This window comes from Pleurodeles waltl, chromosome 3_1 (genome assembly GCF_031143425.1).
Source record: "Pleurodeles waltl isolate 20211129_DDA chromosome 3_1, aPleWal1.hap1.20221129, whole genome shotgun sequence".
Lineage (NCBI taxonomy): Eukaryota > Metazoa > Chordata > Amphibia > Caudata > Salamandridae > Pleurodeles > Pleurodeles waltl.
The window spans coordinates 895,574,322-895,590,544 of NC_090440.1; the positions used below are offsets into that span (position 1 = coordinate 895,574,322).

A 16,223-nucleotide genomic window follows, 5' to 3' on the forward strand; every position below is an offset into this window, starting at 1 on the left:
TAACACCGATCCAATGAGAGAAACATGTATGGTTCCTGAAACTGGACAAAGAATAGTGCTAAGAAATTCATTACATTCTTCCCGATCTAGGAGTTCAGCTCCTTAAATATACTGCTTACAAGAAAATGAGCCCATTACAAAGGATAAATCTTAACTTACCCGTTCTTTCGTGGGGCAGAACAAATCCTCTGCAGAGTCGTTCTCTTGTATACAGTCCATTTGGTCAGATTCTTTTGTGGTGGAAGCGGTAACTGTGATGACTTGATTCGAGGGGTCAGCAACTACCTCAATTTTCTTTTTCCGACCTCGCTTTTTAGGCTGTTCTTCAGATACAGCTGCAAGTCCTTGGTCTACCGAACTGGAAAGAGTCTGAAACAATACACTTTATTGGTATTGAAAATCTCGTTCACTTATTAAATAAAACGGGCTTCTATCAAGATAGCACATCCCAGTGGCTTGTGACATGCTATATTTTGCCAAAGCCTGAAAAGCGGATGAAGTAAAACATGGTGAAAATTAGAATGATGGCATTTTGAGAACACGGGAAAAAAAGAAACATCTTGGTTCCATTAAGGCGCCGTCTGAGTTCAGGTGAAGCAGAATTCCTGCACAAGGACCCCAAGTCCGGCCTCAAAGAGTTAACATTTTTGTATATTGTGTTCCTAAAGTATTGTCCCATAATTTTCTTCACTAACAGAATGTGGACAATGCATGAATGACGTTGCTCTGCTTAACCATTCTCGACTTCATGCACAAACGTGCAAGACAGCTTTTTCTCTTCAAATATCAAAACCACTATGAAACGTTATTTGAAAAGCCATCTCATGAACTGGCCACATATACTGCAAATCAACAAAGTCTTTAAACTTTTTTTAAAATGCAGTTTTACCCATGAGTATCCTATTTCATTCATAACATCACTGGATGGATAGGAATGGATTGGAAAGACTACAACATTGACTCCTGCCTCATTTGAGCGAAGCCTGTGTAAGGTTAGAATTGTAAACTATTTTCACCAAATCTCAGGAGGACCCTAGACCACCACATCCAGTACAACTGATATGAATTCCCGACATTTGGCCCAAAACTGCAAGGGTGGGGTCCCAGACAGGGTACAAAGCTTGCTTCAGCCACATACTGAGTTAGAGAAGCCCAGTGGAGAGCAGGCCCAACACCAACCCGCCAAGTTATTCTTTGCACTGGCAGAGCTTTCAGGTTACTTATCAGCAGTCCCATTAAACAGGTTCAGGGACAGTGGTAATCAAAATAGTTTCTTGCAGACAATATACTTAACCTTTGCACTAAGAAATCGGGATTTATTGTTTTTCAAAGTTTATTTTAAAAGCCTTAATTTTGTGCATATACAGTGTATGGCAACAACACAGAATACAAATACAATTGTGGTAAAATGTGTTATAACTGATAGCAGTAAATACAGTTTTGCATATTAAATGCCATCCCAGAACCTAATGCTATTTCTAAATCCTACACTATTTTAATGGGGTACAAAATTATATTTTGGCCTGCCGAGTATTTAGAGTGGATTGGCTGCTTCAAAAGGTATGCTGTGCAATCTGGCTGTTATTAGAGCTCTGCCAGAGACGAACCGACTCATGCTTTGGCCAAGGCGAGAAGTCTTAGCACTTCTGCTTCCAGTTTCTACTTGTTCTCCCTTTGTATCTCTTCGATTGAGAGCGAAGTCTGGATTTCAAATTGGCATGAGCTCTTGAGATTATCTCCAAATCAATGGACAAAAGCCCATGCTTTTGTAGGAATTTGGCCACTTATGTTTACAAAACAAATCTGGTTTGAGATATTCTCATCTCCTTAGTCTAAGCTATCACAGCTTAATATATGGAGGGTTAGCTCCCCAAAAATGTATTTACAGTAAATTACAGCGCTGTGTTCGCCTTGACCATCCACAGAGTGCTGTTATGACCGGTGTGTTATGTACATAATCAAGAACAATGTCAACCTACAATGGAAAACAGCATTGTGAAGATAACAATAACATAAAACGTCTGCATGGACCAGATACGTCCTTTTTTTTTTATATATCAGTAGTTTACACAGAGAATGAATTTCAAACTTTCCAATACAGATACAACTTGAAAACAAAGCAAACTGTAGAAAATAAGCGACTTGCGATGTGCATGATCATAGTGTTCACACAATGACAAGGTTACCACCACCATTTTTACACTTGTCAGCGACAAAATGTGTTTACAGGACCTCTGGTGCAAGCCTGAATAAAGGTCTGAGCCGCAGTTTGAAAAAGTTTGAAATCCCATAAACTACAGAGTTGGATGCCCTAGTTGATAAGCAATATGTTAAGAAGCATGAATGTTGCACTCTTCATTGCATAATATCTCATTATGGCAGATTCTGGAATGACTCTCGCTGCAATCAAATAACTAAAGCAAAAATGCAGCCACATTTTAAACACTATGCTTCGTCTGGTAATAAGAAGTTTCTCAACCTACTTTTTGAAGGGTTCATTGCAAGTCTAACTCAGGAATGATCAAAGTTCCTAGTTTGCAAGCAGTCATGACAAGGGCATTGCTTGAATATACACAATACAACATTTACTGCTGCTAATGACTGAATCAATAACGGTTTAGTTGCATTGACTATTTAAACCGGTTCCATGTCAAAACAGCATACAAAAAAAAAAAAAAACGGAAAAGCATAGAATACAACAATGATTGATTAAACACCGCTGACGGGGCAGTAGTTAGGTTATCTAGTATACTAGGAAATACTGCCCAGTGACGGGGGTGGACAGGGGCTGGGGAGTGTGAAACGTAGTTGCTTGCACATGAGTGATGTTCTTAGAATCGGTCTCTTGGAAAACTGAAAGGTGCCACATGAAGACACTACAAAAGGTCCCACATACAAATGGAAATTTGACTCCAAGGAGAAGAGTTATGTTCAGCATCAATGAACAGGTCTGCACCCATCTCACAATACCATACACCGCTATATGGTAAGTTCTTCACTCTACTCAATACCAATGTTTCAGCCTTAAATGCAAGTATAAAACGGGACCGAGTTAACAGCAGTCAGCAGCAACCTCTCAGTTTTTCAACTCAAACCTCTTTTGCAGTAGACAATACCTAGGCACGGTGTTCCAGGCAGTCATTCTTTTAAACTATTCAGGTTGATGTAGACAGTAAGAGTAGCAGAGCTGCTGCTGAAGGGTATCAGAGACAACGTATGTCATGTACATGACTCAAACCTGCAATCACTGCCCAAGAACACACAAGTGGAATGTAAATAGCCAAGTATTCCACTGTGTATCCAGTGCTTGAATTGTCCTCAGATCCTTGAAATATCGGCTATATATTTCCAATTTGGTATTTAATTGCTACATTGTTTGGGATCACGCCAATCCTAAATGAATGACGCACATGAAATAAACGTGATCATGAAATCATTTGATTTCTCTACTTTGAGAGACAAAATATTTAATGCACCAAACAATAAATATGTTGATGGTTCCGCCCTAAATCAGTTAAGTTACTGCAGCATGATGAAGTAGACATGGAAACAACTTCCCTGTCGCCCCTTCAGTTTCAGTATTCGGACAGCCACAGCTTGAATACTTTCTCAAAATATTGGAGAGTTCACTGTGACCTTAATTAAGCAAATATGTATGGATAGTTACTATGATATTTGTAGCACATAGCAGGATGTGTATACATACACTTAAGGTGTGTAAAGTTTTCATTTTTTTCTTCTAACCAGTTAAATCTAAAAATTGTGAAAAATAAAAACCTTTCTAAGTTGCACATAGGCTGTGTCCTTGCTAGGTAATTTCAGAAATTTCACATTACCCAAAATGACACTTTTTCGCCACATCACATGTTTGTGGTAGAATAATAATGCGGGAGAAAGGGAGCAACACAAACTACAACCACAAGCCGCTATTTCTCGTTTTTTTTTTTTTTTTTTTTTTTAAGTGCGAAACGTGTCTTCACGTCAAAAATTGACAAAGACGCATTTCTTGCTAAAATATAACGGCAAAGAACGGATTGGTACCGTGCGTAATTACACGAATTTCGCAACCCATTTCCATGACAATTGGTACATTAAAAACATTTAGTACTTGCTTGTCCTAAGAGCGGATGCACTCATGAGGAAAATCCATACAAGTATGCCCTCGTACACAAAATTCTGGTGGACCACCTCTTCGATGTAGTTTGTCAGTATGTTCAAACAAGCTAAACAAGGTATACATTCGCATATAAAATATCTGCGATTTCCCGTTTCCAACTAACACGAGAGAAACTGATTGAGTAAAGTCACAAAAAAGCAGGAGATGCTGCGAGCTTTGGAAAGATCAATATTTGCTTACGCTGAAAGGCAGCTTTTTGCAAAATAAATTTAAAAGCACCCCTAGTCAAAGGTGGTAATGAGAACACTCATGACATGTTATTACGGAAGTCAAAGGGTCAAAATGCAAAAAATGAATAGTTTTTGAATATTACTCATACCTGATCTTTCAGAATAAATCCATCTAAATGTAACTCAACACTATTTTGGAACTAGGTAAGCCATGCCTCTCCAATGAAGTCCTGATTCTCCTATTTGTACTTCAATGGTGGGCTAAATGAGTCACACCGCTATTTCAAGCAGAAAATCTGAGGACAGATGTATTTTCCATGAGTTATGCAAATGAGCTATGCTATTGTGAGCCGCACCCCAGATGAGGGGGTTAGTGGAGGGAAGCCTGACCAGCACTGGAGGGCCCCTCAGTCAGAAATCAGCGAAGAACTGCATCAATGATGTGGATGAGTGGGCTGAGAGTCGTCTGCCAGAGCTACCTACTTCAACCTCTGCCCCCAAGGAACCAACTGCCATTGGTTCCCCCAGCCCAAAGACCAAGGACAATGGCTTCTCCTGCAGCAGCAGAGTCTGAAATCCCCCATAGTGCGCCCCTCAGATGCACAGCTCACTGGACCACAACCGTGCTCTGACCTCCACCTGGGCCCACACCGTTCCCCGCCGAGGAAGCATGGAGAGTTCCTACCTGGAAGAGGGCATGGACTTGGAAGAGCAGCTGTCAATTCACACAGCTAGGGACAGCAAGTGGTACAACTAACCTGCCTGAAGGCCCACTAGCACTCCTTTGGGAGCGGTAACCTGCTTTCCTCTGGGATTCACTTGTTGGTTTGTCAACAAGCAGCACTAATTTCACCCCAGGTTCCACATTGGGCACTTACTCCTTGGGGGATGACCATAATGGGTGGTAGGGGAAAGAAGGGCAGCTCATCAAAACTTTGCTCCAGCAGGCCTCCACACACAAACCTGCAACAGACTTATCAAACCACACACAACCTCCAACAGACGACAGCAGCCAGTTGGATGACTGCGACAAACCAACAACGAATGCTACTCCTTAAGCAACAGCATCTGCAGGTCAAGGATAAATGCGAGGAACTCTAGAACAGATCACTTCAAAAAAACATTTGCACCTGAGGGATACCTCTGAAAGTTTTGGCCGCAGATCTCCCCACATATATCCAGTGTCTTATTTGAGCCACCTTGAAGGATATGGCACACCTGCGAATCCAGCTAACAGAACACAGTATCTCCATGAAACGCACTGTGGCTCACCTCCAGTTGTCCACACACAGGTTTTTTGAAGATAAAAAGCTCCTAATGACCAGGGCTCAACAGTGCTGCGATGCTTCCTTCAATTGAGCTATAGTACTGTTCTTCCAGGACTCCTATCAGCCTAGCAAAGCCCAAGACCTTCAGGCCCATCACAGACTTCCTGAAACCCAAAGGGCCAGATATCAGTGAGGCCACTGCTTCAGACTCCTCTCTGAGGGATGGGAGGGCCTGGTCCCTCACTTCACTTGAGGCTGCCAGTAAGCTGCCTGATTTATCCTCTTCAGAGGAGCTGCCGATGTCCATGGAAACTCCAGATGCATGACCACAGAGAAAATTGGACCACTGTAAATCACTGTTGCTGGTTCCAAAGGACAACTACCAAAGAGATATAGGCAGACAAAAAAAAAAAAAACTCTTGTTGCATTTATGATGAGAAGCTAGCAAGAGCCTGCAATACCAGGCAGACTAGGAGGCTGCAAAAAATGCAGCAGCAACTTGTTGCCAGAGAAAAATAGGTGCCTCAACCTCTGGCCTCGGATATGTTAAAATTCACCCCATTTCCTCTGTAACCTTCAAACAAGGGGTGGTGAGGGAACCCTGGGAAAATATGACTGAGTTCTTCCACAGAGCTGCTACTCCTCCATGACCAAGACTACACCTTTACCTCAGACCTGGAGAGGGGCATTACCTCCGCTTTGACTGCCCATGCACTCAGTTCCCATAAATCTGCTAGCACCACAGACCAGCCCACTTTTAATTGGAGTAGACCTTAACAGTGCCAAGCACATCACACTTGATACATATGCACACTGGATGGGAGGTACAGCAACCACATCAATGGTGTGTAAAGCAGTGCTAGATGATCTGGGCCTAGCTGATGCCTGACATCACCACCATCCTTTGGCAGAAAACTACTCCCACTTCTCAGCAGGATCGACTACCTTCTTATAGACAAGAGACTACTACCTCAGCTAGATGACTCAGGTAGACGACATCACACAGAACCCTAATGGCCATATCGGACTAACCGCAGTCCTTCAAGTGGCTCAGCCTGACCCTCTCATGCAAGCAATTAAATTACACCCTCCTGCAGTAGTGCAACACTAAATTTCAACAGCCATACAATACCTCCAATTTAACAATACAGTAGATGTAACCCCCATCATCCCTCCAACTATTGTGGAACACTCAGAAGGTAGTGGCACATGAGGTATTTATTAAAGAAGCTAGTCGCCTTGAGCATATGAGGGAAGTCAAGTTGCTCTGATTCAAGGAGGATTTAATACATGTGTAACCGTGCCACAAATCCTACCTGTCTAAGCAACACCGGCATATCCTTATGGGGCTTCGAATTCAAGTCCACAGAATGCGACAAAGCAAACTATATTGCGGCACACTGTGGAAGCAGATATGAGGGTGGGGTAATAAAGGAGGCCCCTACTTGCCAATAAACTGCGGGCCAAAAGAACCAAGAGCTATATCCTGAAAAGTAAACAATTGTCAACAGAACCGAACAGCTTCCTTGCCACATTCTACAAACACTGATCAGTTGACCGCACCAGTGTTGTCTGAAGCATACACCAGCACGCCCTAGACTTGCAGTCAGTTTTCTTCAATGACAAGGTCTCTTCCCTGTGCCAATCGTATCACTCTATCTCCCTCTTGATATAGATGAGAAAATAACGGCTAAAATCCAGAAACTCTTCTCAAGGCCTGTCCCCCCCTCCCCCACCCCCACCCCAATCTAATCCACACCAGACAGAATCTGTCCTATGCAGGTCCACTAGCAGCAATACCAAACAGGCTCTCCAACCAGACCTGGCATGGCATGACAGCACCACAGGAAAGTGGTCTTGCTCTCCCTTGGGGTTGAGAAAGCATTAGACGGGGTTGAGAAAGCATTAGACAGGGTTGACGTCTATGCTGAAGGCAGCCTTAGATAGGGCTGCCTTCAGGGTTGGATGGAAGTACTCTATACCCCATCCCTGGAACAGAGTTAGTGCAAATGGATCAAAATCACAGAATATCCTGATCTAAAGAGGTACAGGACAGAGCAGCCCCCCATCCCATTTGCATTCTATCTGGAGCCCTTCCTTCTAAGATCTTCAAGCACAAATTAATTCAGGGAGTACCATTTATACAGGACATTTACATGTTTGGCCTTTGCGGTCAACATCATGTTTATACTGCTTGATGCAACTCACTTCCTGCAAAGCCTAGCACCACTACTAGAGGAATTTGGGGCACTGGTTGGCCTTTACATGAATCCTGGAAAATCTGTGGGTTTGGAGGTGTTGGTGGATTGACAGGTGGAGACTTTCCTTCAATCAGAGACCCTTTTCTGATTTGCACTAGACTCCCTGCCATACTTGGAGTGAGCTTCACTCTAGATCTCCATACCTATGCTAGAAGCAATTTCAATCACTTGGTAGGATCACCTTAAACTCTAACTGCCTCCTGGAGCCTTCTTGCTCGTGGGTGGGGGTCGCTTTCTTTAAAATGACTGCCCTCCCTAAGATCTTATACATGTTTCAGGCCATAGCACTCCATCTTATGAAGACTGAATTGTCACAACTAAAGGGCATACACACATCCTTTATCTCAGCTGGATAAAGGCCCCTACTCAGATACTGCAATAACACGCAGCACCCGAAACTCAGGGGCTTATCGATTCCAAATGCCCTCTTATAATAAGTGGCAACCCAGGTGCAGTATGTGGCTGAAGCTATACAAAGCAATTGAGGGGGAGGACCTAAGTATCTTTAAAAAAAAAAAAAGTTGTGTCCTCATACATTATCACCATTAAGCTCTGTTCGGGTGAACTAACCTCAAGAGCACAGGAAGCCAATGACCATCTAGGTTTCAGGATGAAACCAACTACCAACCTAGCCAGGTCAGGGTGAATAATTATGGGACACTAAACATTAAATGTCTTAGATCTTTAAAAGATCCCATATCCGATTTCTGAGCCTCCTAGGTCCTCTTTATCTACTTCTTTAAAGAAGAAAACAGAACTCCTCCATTTCTTCCAATTAGGGGGGAGTAATTTGAGCCCAACTTCTACACACTTCCCTTCTCGCGAGTAACGTTAGGATAAACACCAACCCTCTTTGATAGAGGGTAAGATTAAGTGAGGGGAAAGGAGTGAGGAAGGAGGAGGATCAATATGGATAGTTAAAACCCCAAATATGATTAACCGGGGGGGCTCAATTCTACCACAAGACCCAAAGAACTGGATATCGTCTTGCCTGCCGATGACCAAAATCCCTGTAATTTCAGACACGAGGCAAACATATTGACATCATCTGCCTCTAAATTGCCACACCACTTACATTCTGAGATTAAACTGCTTCTCTTTATCTTTGTCAACCTCTCTGGGGTCCAATACGTCCTATGAAGGGTAAAAATAATTTTTCCTTAATGCAGCTGCTTTAACCACCGAATACAGTGTGGATAAGGATGCCTGCCAAGGATTTTCCAACTCCACCTCCGGTAAAGACCCGCTCCATTTCCTATATAGTGGTTGAGTTACAGTCTCGACTTTTGATAAAAAAAATGTTGATACCACAGAGAGACTTCTTTCTTTATGTCAGCGATTACCAGTAAATCCTGCTCCAATTGAGTTGGTTCCGGGCTGAAACCTCCCTGACTTTTAAGTCTTAATCTAGCCAAAGACCCTTACGTCTTGTGGTTCCAAAACTCCCAACTCAAGGCTGTCCCATCCCTGATTAGCGGCCCCCATCTGGTGACTCCACTGCATTTAAAGGGCAGAGCCAAACTGTCAAGCAGACACTCCCAGGTGAATCCCAAATAGGCGCTAATTTACTATAATAACCAATACCAAGAAAATATCTTATTTCATACCAGCTAGCGGCAGCTGCTCATAAACATTTCAGCCTAACTTTCTTGAAGTAGTTCGGGGCCCCAAATGTGTACGTGAAACCATTTACCAGATAACCTGTCAACATTGCCCTGAACATAGATCCCAATATGAGGCATCTGGGGACAACAACATCATAATAGTTTTTAGTTGGTATGACCAACAGTACAATATTTGCTGGCCCAGATAAAAGATGTAATCTTTGCCTGTACATTTAAGATAACTTTCTCAAAATGTAAAGGGATGTCAAGTAAAGTAATCTTCGGTAAATTGGACATCTTAATCAAATTAACACGACCATAAATTGTGAGCCGCAAATTTCCCCTTTCTCATGAAAGCCCCAACCTCCATAACCACCTTATCTAGGTTCTTGGAAGCTAACTCTCCCAGATCTTGTGTTATCCTTATACCCCAATACCTCAGCTCAGGAACCTTTCTAGGATCTTCACAATTTTGATTCCAGGACATTCTCAGTTTTCCCTTCATTCACTTCATAACCTGACAATTTTGAAAAGGTCATTACTTCTTTTAGAAGATTTGGAATCGCCGACATAGCATCAGAGGTAAGGACCATCAAATCATCAGCATACAATGCAATTTTTTCCTATAGAAATCGCTGACCACAAAAGGTCATATATAATCATTTGACCTCGAGCTTTCTGAAAAGGGTTCAATATATAAATCGAAAAAGATTGGGGGAAGAGGGCGCCCTTGCCTAGTGCTTCTTCTTATCTCCACTTTCAGTGACAAGACACCATTAACCAAGATTTTTGCAGATCATGCACTATATATCTTTATAAAAGATATTAGAGACTCGCTTATTCCAAAGTGGGCTAGGGTAGCCATAAGATATTTCCAATTTCACTCTGGCAAATGCCTTGGCAGCATCCACTGTTACGACTGCCAGAGTAATATCTAGAATCGTACCCAAATCAATGGAGCCTATTAAGGTATGATTAAGAACTCTCAAGTTCCTACCCAGCAGGAATCTCTGCTGATCCTGATGTATCAATTGTCCAGCCACTTTATTTAGACACCCTGACAAAATACTGGGGGGGGGGGGGGGGGGAACTTATAACTGCTACTTAGCAGAGATATCGGTCTGTGGGATTGGCATTCCAAAGGATTCTTAACAGGTTTCAACAGTAATGTGATTACCACATCATTTCAAGAATTAGGGATAGGAGAACCCTCCGACAGTATAGCATTAAACAACTGCACCCAAGATAGAATAATAACTTTTTTCCAATGCCATAGAAGGCTCACTAGGGATCCCATCAGGACCCGCCGCTTTCCCTTTCTTTACTCTTTTGATGGCGGTTAAAATCTCAGAGCCTGATATTGCTTGGCCCAAATGTTGTGCTTCCTCACGTAATTTTCTTGGAAAATGCTTCTGTCCAAGCCACGCATTTATAACCTAAACATCTGGGTCTAGATCTTCCTTATATAGCTTCAGGAAAAAGGATTTGAATACAGCGATTATCCCAGGATTATCCTCAACCACCGCACCTATATCCTCATCTATAACCTTCTTGATATTGTTCTGGCGCAACTCCAAGCTGCTCTTCCACGCTAACAGTTTTCCACAACTTTCGCCGTGTATAATGTTACGCGCTCTACTAGCTTCCCATTTCTGTTCTACTTTTACCTTCTGGATAGCACGGAATCTTGCCTGCAAATCTCCTAACTGTTCTAGCGCGGCACCCCCCCCACCCCCCACTGGCCTCAGTAACAGGGCCTGCTTTTAACACCTCTTCTGCCCTCGCAATCTTCCCCTCCAATCCAAGTTGATGAGACCTCTCATGCTTCACCCAGTGAGCCGCTAAACTAGTTATCTCCCTTAACCACGCCTTCTATGTGCTCCATACCACCTACATTGTGGTAGAAGCCATATTGCAACAAAAAAAAACTCCTGCAACAGCTGTAATATCTTGTGAACTAGTTGATGCTTTGCCAACATCCTTCTATCAATTGTCCACCTCCTATCCTCCCAACCTTCCTTCTGCTGGATTTTTAACAATAAGGCCGAATGATCTGATAAATGGATAGGCATCTGATACAAATCAGCAACTTTCGATCATTTTTCTCTCAACAAGAAAATAATCTAACCTAGAATAGTGACCATCCTTTTTATTGTGGAAAGTATGCTCCCTACTTTCCCCTCTCCATTTCTGCAATGTATCACATCGGTCAAAATATTCCAGCATGTCTGACAGGTAAGTTCACATTTTTGGTGAATTGATTTATATTCTCTCCGAGGACCTATCTAAGGTATTACCCAATAAAACATTTAGTCACCCTCTCCACCCCTGGGATAATTGGGGCTTTAAACTCGAGAAGGCTATCAAATAGTTTGGACAATGGATTGAAATCATCCACATTCGGCCCATGATAACGAATGTATAGACATCATAGACCTTTATCTCCACAATTATCCATCGCCCTCCCTCATCCATCTTACACTGAACTAAGCTTAGCCCTGGCTTTGCTTTAATAACCAAAGCTACCCCTTTAGAACACCACAACTTGTCAGTAGCAATTATAGAATCTACCCATCCTAGCTTGGAAAAGATATCCTTACATTCCTGCCTCAGAAGAGGAGTCTCCTGAAGCATCAATATCTGGGCTTGACTATCTTTTAAATATTGCAAAATCAATTGGCCCATGATTTCATCCTGCTTCTCTCGTCCAAACCCATTCGGACCAGAAAGGTTTTGACTGAATCCTTCCCCCCAAAAAAACAATATATACATCATACATACTGTTGGACTTCCTGTTCATTATCTGCAAAATCATCTGACTTAGAGGACACACAATTTTTGTTTTCTTTTCCTCCCACTGCTCCCCACCACAAGTTCCTACCCTGGGGAACCCTCCCATCTCTCGTTGGGCATTCTCCTGATGTCTGTTACACCCAACCCCACCAAAAACCGACATCACATCTTGTCTTTACAATTAACTACTGCCAGGGTGCCTCTCCTTTATTATATGGGAGATAAAAATATCCAAGGCTGCAGGCCCAAAACAATTATGCATCTTATTTCTCCACATAACTTTAAATAGTTTGAAACCTCAATTGTGCTGTAGCACCCAGCTTCCTCAACTCCTCCAGCCTCTTCCCAACCTACAACTGTCTATCTGCAGTTTCCTTAGAGACTTCAGATGGAATCCTGAAGGATGCCCCCAATGCTAGGGTGCCAGATTTAAAGGCCAAACTCAGTAACTTTTCTTTCACTGAGTGTGAAAGAAAGTTTACTAAAATCTTCTGGGGATTCTTCCTCCCTGGGTGTTGCTTAAAGTAATCTCTGTGTACTCACTGAATTTCAACTTCAAGATTATCCATCCAATTATTTTGGGGAGGTGGGGGGGGGGGGGTGGAGGGAGAGAGGAAGAGTTTTTCAGCAAGCTTATCACAACTGTTTTGATATCTGAGCCTCCCAAGCCTACTTTCACCCCTAGAATCCTAACATTGTTTCTTGCATTATTTTCAAGTCTTTCAAGTTTGGACTTAAGGCGCGATACCTCCTGCAAATTTTCCTGCACCACAGATTGAAGCAACTGAAAGCCCTCCTCTAGGTCCAATGTACGCTAGGTCAGATTCTCAATTTTAGCTTCTAGATTAGAGCAAGTACATGGAATTTGATTCTGATTAGCCTCAGAGGTTTCAAAGCGATCTTTAATCTCTTGAGGCAATTGGGACAAAGTCTCCTGAACCAGATCCCAGCACCTTAACCCACTGGTCGGTACTCCTGAATCATTCGGTTCTTCGGGATTCTGAGGCAGAAGTTGTATTTCGCTCCTCCTCCACACACCTCCCCATCAGATGTAGTTAAGGGGGCCCCCACCGGGTCCACCGTACTATCATGAGGAATTAACGCTGTTACCTGGGGGTGGGGGGGGTTCAGGCACAGTCAACTGACTCAGTCGAGACCCCACTCTGATGCCATCCCTCCAACCTTGCTGCTACGCTCAATTGATTGTGTCTGTTTCACCCTTGAAAGACAAGTCGCTCATATCAGACAGAGTTTTAAAGTAAGTTTTTAAGGAAGGCGCAATTCTCTTGGCATTCTTAGTTAAACTCTTATCCTCAATCAGATTTCTCCACCACCGCTCTTGCTAAGAGTTTTCAACATATTCGAACTTTTGGGATAAGGGGTTTTAATTAGCGTACTCTTCAGATGGGATTTTATCGTCTTTACCGAAGCTGTAGCTTTTAAGTGCTCTACGCCGGCTAGTCTATCGTCGCCGCCCTCCTGCACACTGGAAGGGCGCAATGACCCCAACAAGTGATTCTCCACACAGCCCGCCACGTAAGCCTCTTACTTTGAGTTCTACCATCAACCCCAGCCCCTGCCCCACTGCCCTGCTCACCGCCTGAACCCAGATATGTGCACTTCGATAAATGATTAAGCAATTTGCTTCCTTCACCTGCCCTGCTCCGCTGTTTGACTTTCTGCTCCTCTGCCATCCGGCATTACGCTGGTGCAACTGGGAAGCACCGATTTGTGCGGACTCTGCCCTCTCTGCCTTCGGTAGGGTCTCCAAAGCATGCCTGCCGCCAAGCTCCAGGAGAGCACGCCCAGAGCCGTTGCTCGATCCGGCATCTGTAACTACAGTAACTTCGGTAACAGAAAGGAGGGGGGAGCCAACTCTACCCTGACATTACAGCAATGTTAACCTAACGGCATCACGCTTCTTCTCAGACGCCCTTTACGACAGGTAAGTGTTCCGGCCGGGCTCTAACCGCCGGCCACGTTCCCAGTCATCTCCCTGCCCTCCCAAGGAGGACATAAGAATCACATTAGACGATAAACAGTGGGGCATGATCCATACACAACATTCAACTTTGCAAAGCAAGAACAGGGGATGGAAGTCCTCTACCAGATCCTATACAGATGGCACTACATACCAGTGCAACTCTAAATAATGGACAAGAATAACCCAATAACTGCTCGATAGGATGCGGAGGGGTGGGTACTGTTTTGTGGACTCGCTCTCACATAGGGCAAGTTTGGGAGAAAGTCCCAGCCGCCATATGGGACACCTTTTTGGAGCTACCACAGAAAAATGGTTACTACCCTTACTCAGTTAAAGAAATTCTCACCTTCTCCTAGCAGCAAAACACACTATACTGAGCCTCTGAGTGCAGGACCTCAAACCAAACAGAACAATGTGGCAGCAAAAGATCTGGCAGCTCCAAGCTTATGAGAAGATTGCACATAACCTTCAAAATACATGTGACAACTCTGCTAACCTTAGGTGGGTTTGGGATGAATGTTTTGATAGGGAAGGGTAATACAGATTACTGTACCTGTGGCGTCTGATTACTAGGGTGGGAATGCCCGCACTGCTATATGTGAAAACAATTTAAAACAATTGAAACTAAAAATTATATCCAAGCAAAATGCAGAAGACAACATAAGTTGTGTAAATGTAAAGCATGCCCATGTTGTGAATCAATGTGTTAATTTAGTCTTGTTAATACACTGGTGTCTGCAAGGGCAGTTTTGTTTCATAAATATAAAAATGAGAACAGAGATCAAATACTACAAAAACACAGATGTTTAGGTTAGCAGGACTTTGTATTAGGTCATCACAGGATACAGCAGTTTGCAGCACCAGCCAGTCCCAGTGGGAAGCCCTGCTATGAGCAGCAAACAGAAGTGGCCTCCATTCCAGCACGGTTTGCCATTACTGGACACATCTGTAATAGAGAATAACTGACTTGCTATTCTTTTACATAAACCAAGTATGCTGTGCAAACTATCTTAAGAAACTCAAATTAAAGGCTTGCTACGATCTGCTTCTGCTTAAAGTTAGTGTAGTGTCTAAAAATATAATTAGGGTGATAGGAACTTGTTAACCAGGTGTTAGAAATGTTCTTGCTGTTTTCACTGACCATGGCCTGCACTGCTGCATTCTGTTTTTATGCACTTGATTAGGATTTGTAAAATAAACAGTTGAAAGTATATCTCCTGTTTCTCACTGCTATTTTGAGTGGGTTATTGAATAACAAAAGTTTAGTAGTCTACTGTGTCCCTTATCTAATCTTGTGGAACTGATTAACAGAAACACTTCCTGCGCGGTATTGCTCAGCAGGTTGTGTATTGTTTGCAGTCCAATTGGATTTCTAATCGTACTCATACATTGACTGAGTCCTTGCGTTGGGGGCTAGATATCTTATCTCTGTGTCTCATGAGAGTTGGTGGAGACAGAGCGTACTAGGGGCACACATGAAGAAAAATAAACCCAGACTTAAGCACAATGTTTAAGGAGGCAGTGGTTAATTTGAAAAAATAAAAATAAGTGTGGGTTTCCCAAAACGTTTTTCTAGAGAATAAGGTATGACCTAGGGTGGCAGACCCTCCCTAAACCCCTTTCTAGTCACCTTGTTGTGGGTTATTTTTGCACCCTGCTTGGGCACACACATTTTACCTTAGTTAGGCTTGCGTCACCTACATATGTGATCTGATTTGATTTATTCAGTTGTATTTGTTTTAAGTTAGCCTGCTTTCAGCAAGGATGTTCTTATTTTCCAATCAGCTGTAACTGTGATTCGGCTCACAACATTTCGCCATGCACCTCTGTCCAAGGCTGACAAGAACAGTACATGATAATCCAGCTAGCAACTGCTGTTACAAGAGCTTGTGAACAGTCCTACAGATACGGACATGCCCAGATCAGGTCTTTCACGGAACAGAAATATGTTGCTTATAAAAACATT

The 16,223-nt window shown here is 43.0% G+C and overlaps 1 protein-coding gene across 1 annotated transcript in view; it reads right to left on the bottom strand.

Moving 5' to 3' along the window:
- Positions 1 to 16,223, bottom strand: part of LOC138283278 (uncharacterized) — a 177,402-nt gene that overhangs the window by 8,923 nt on the left and 152,256 nt on the right. The window contains exon 3 of the mRNA XM_069221300.1: positions 160 to 369. Within this exon, the coding sequence (XP_069077401.1) occupies positions 160 to 369 (210 nt within the window). The remainder of the gene's footprint in view (positions 1 to 159; positions 370 to 16,223) is intronic.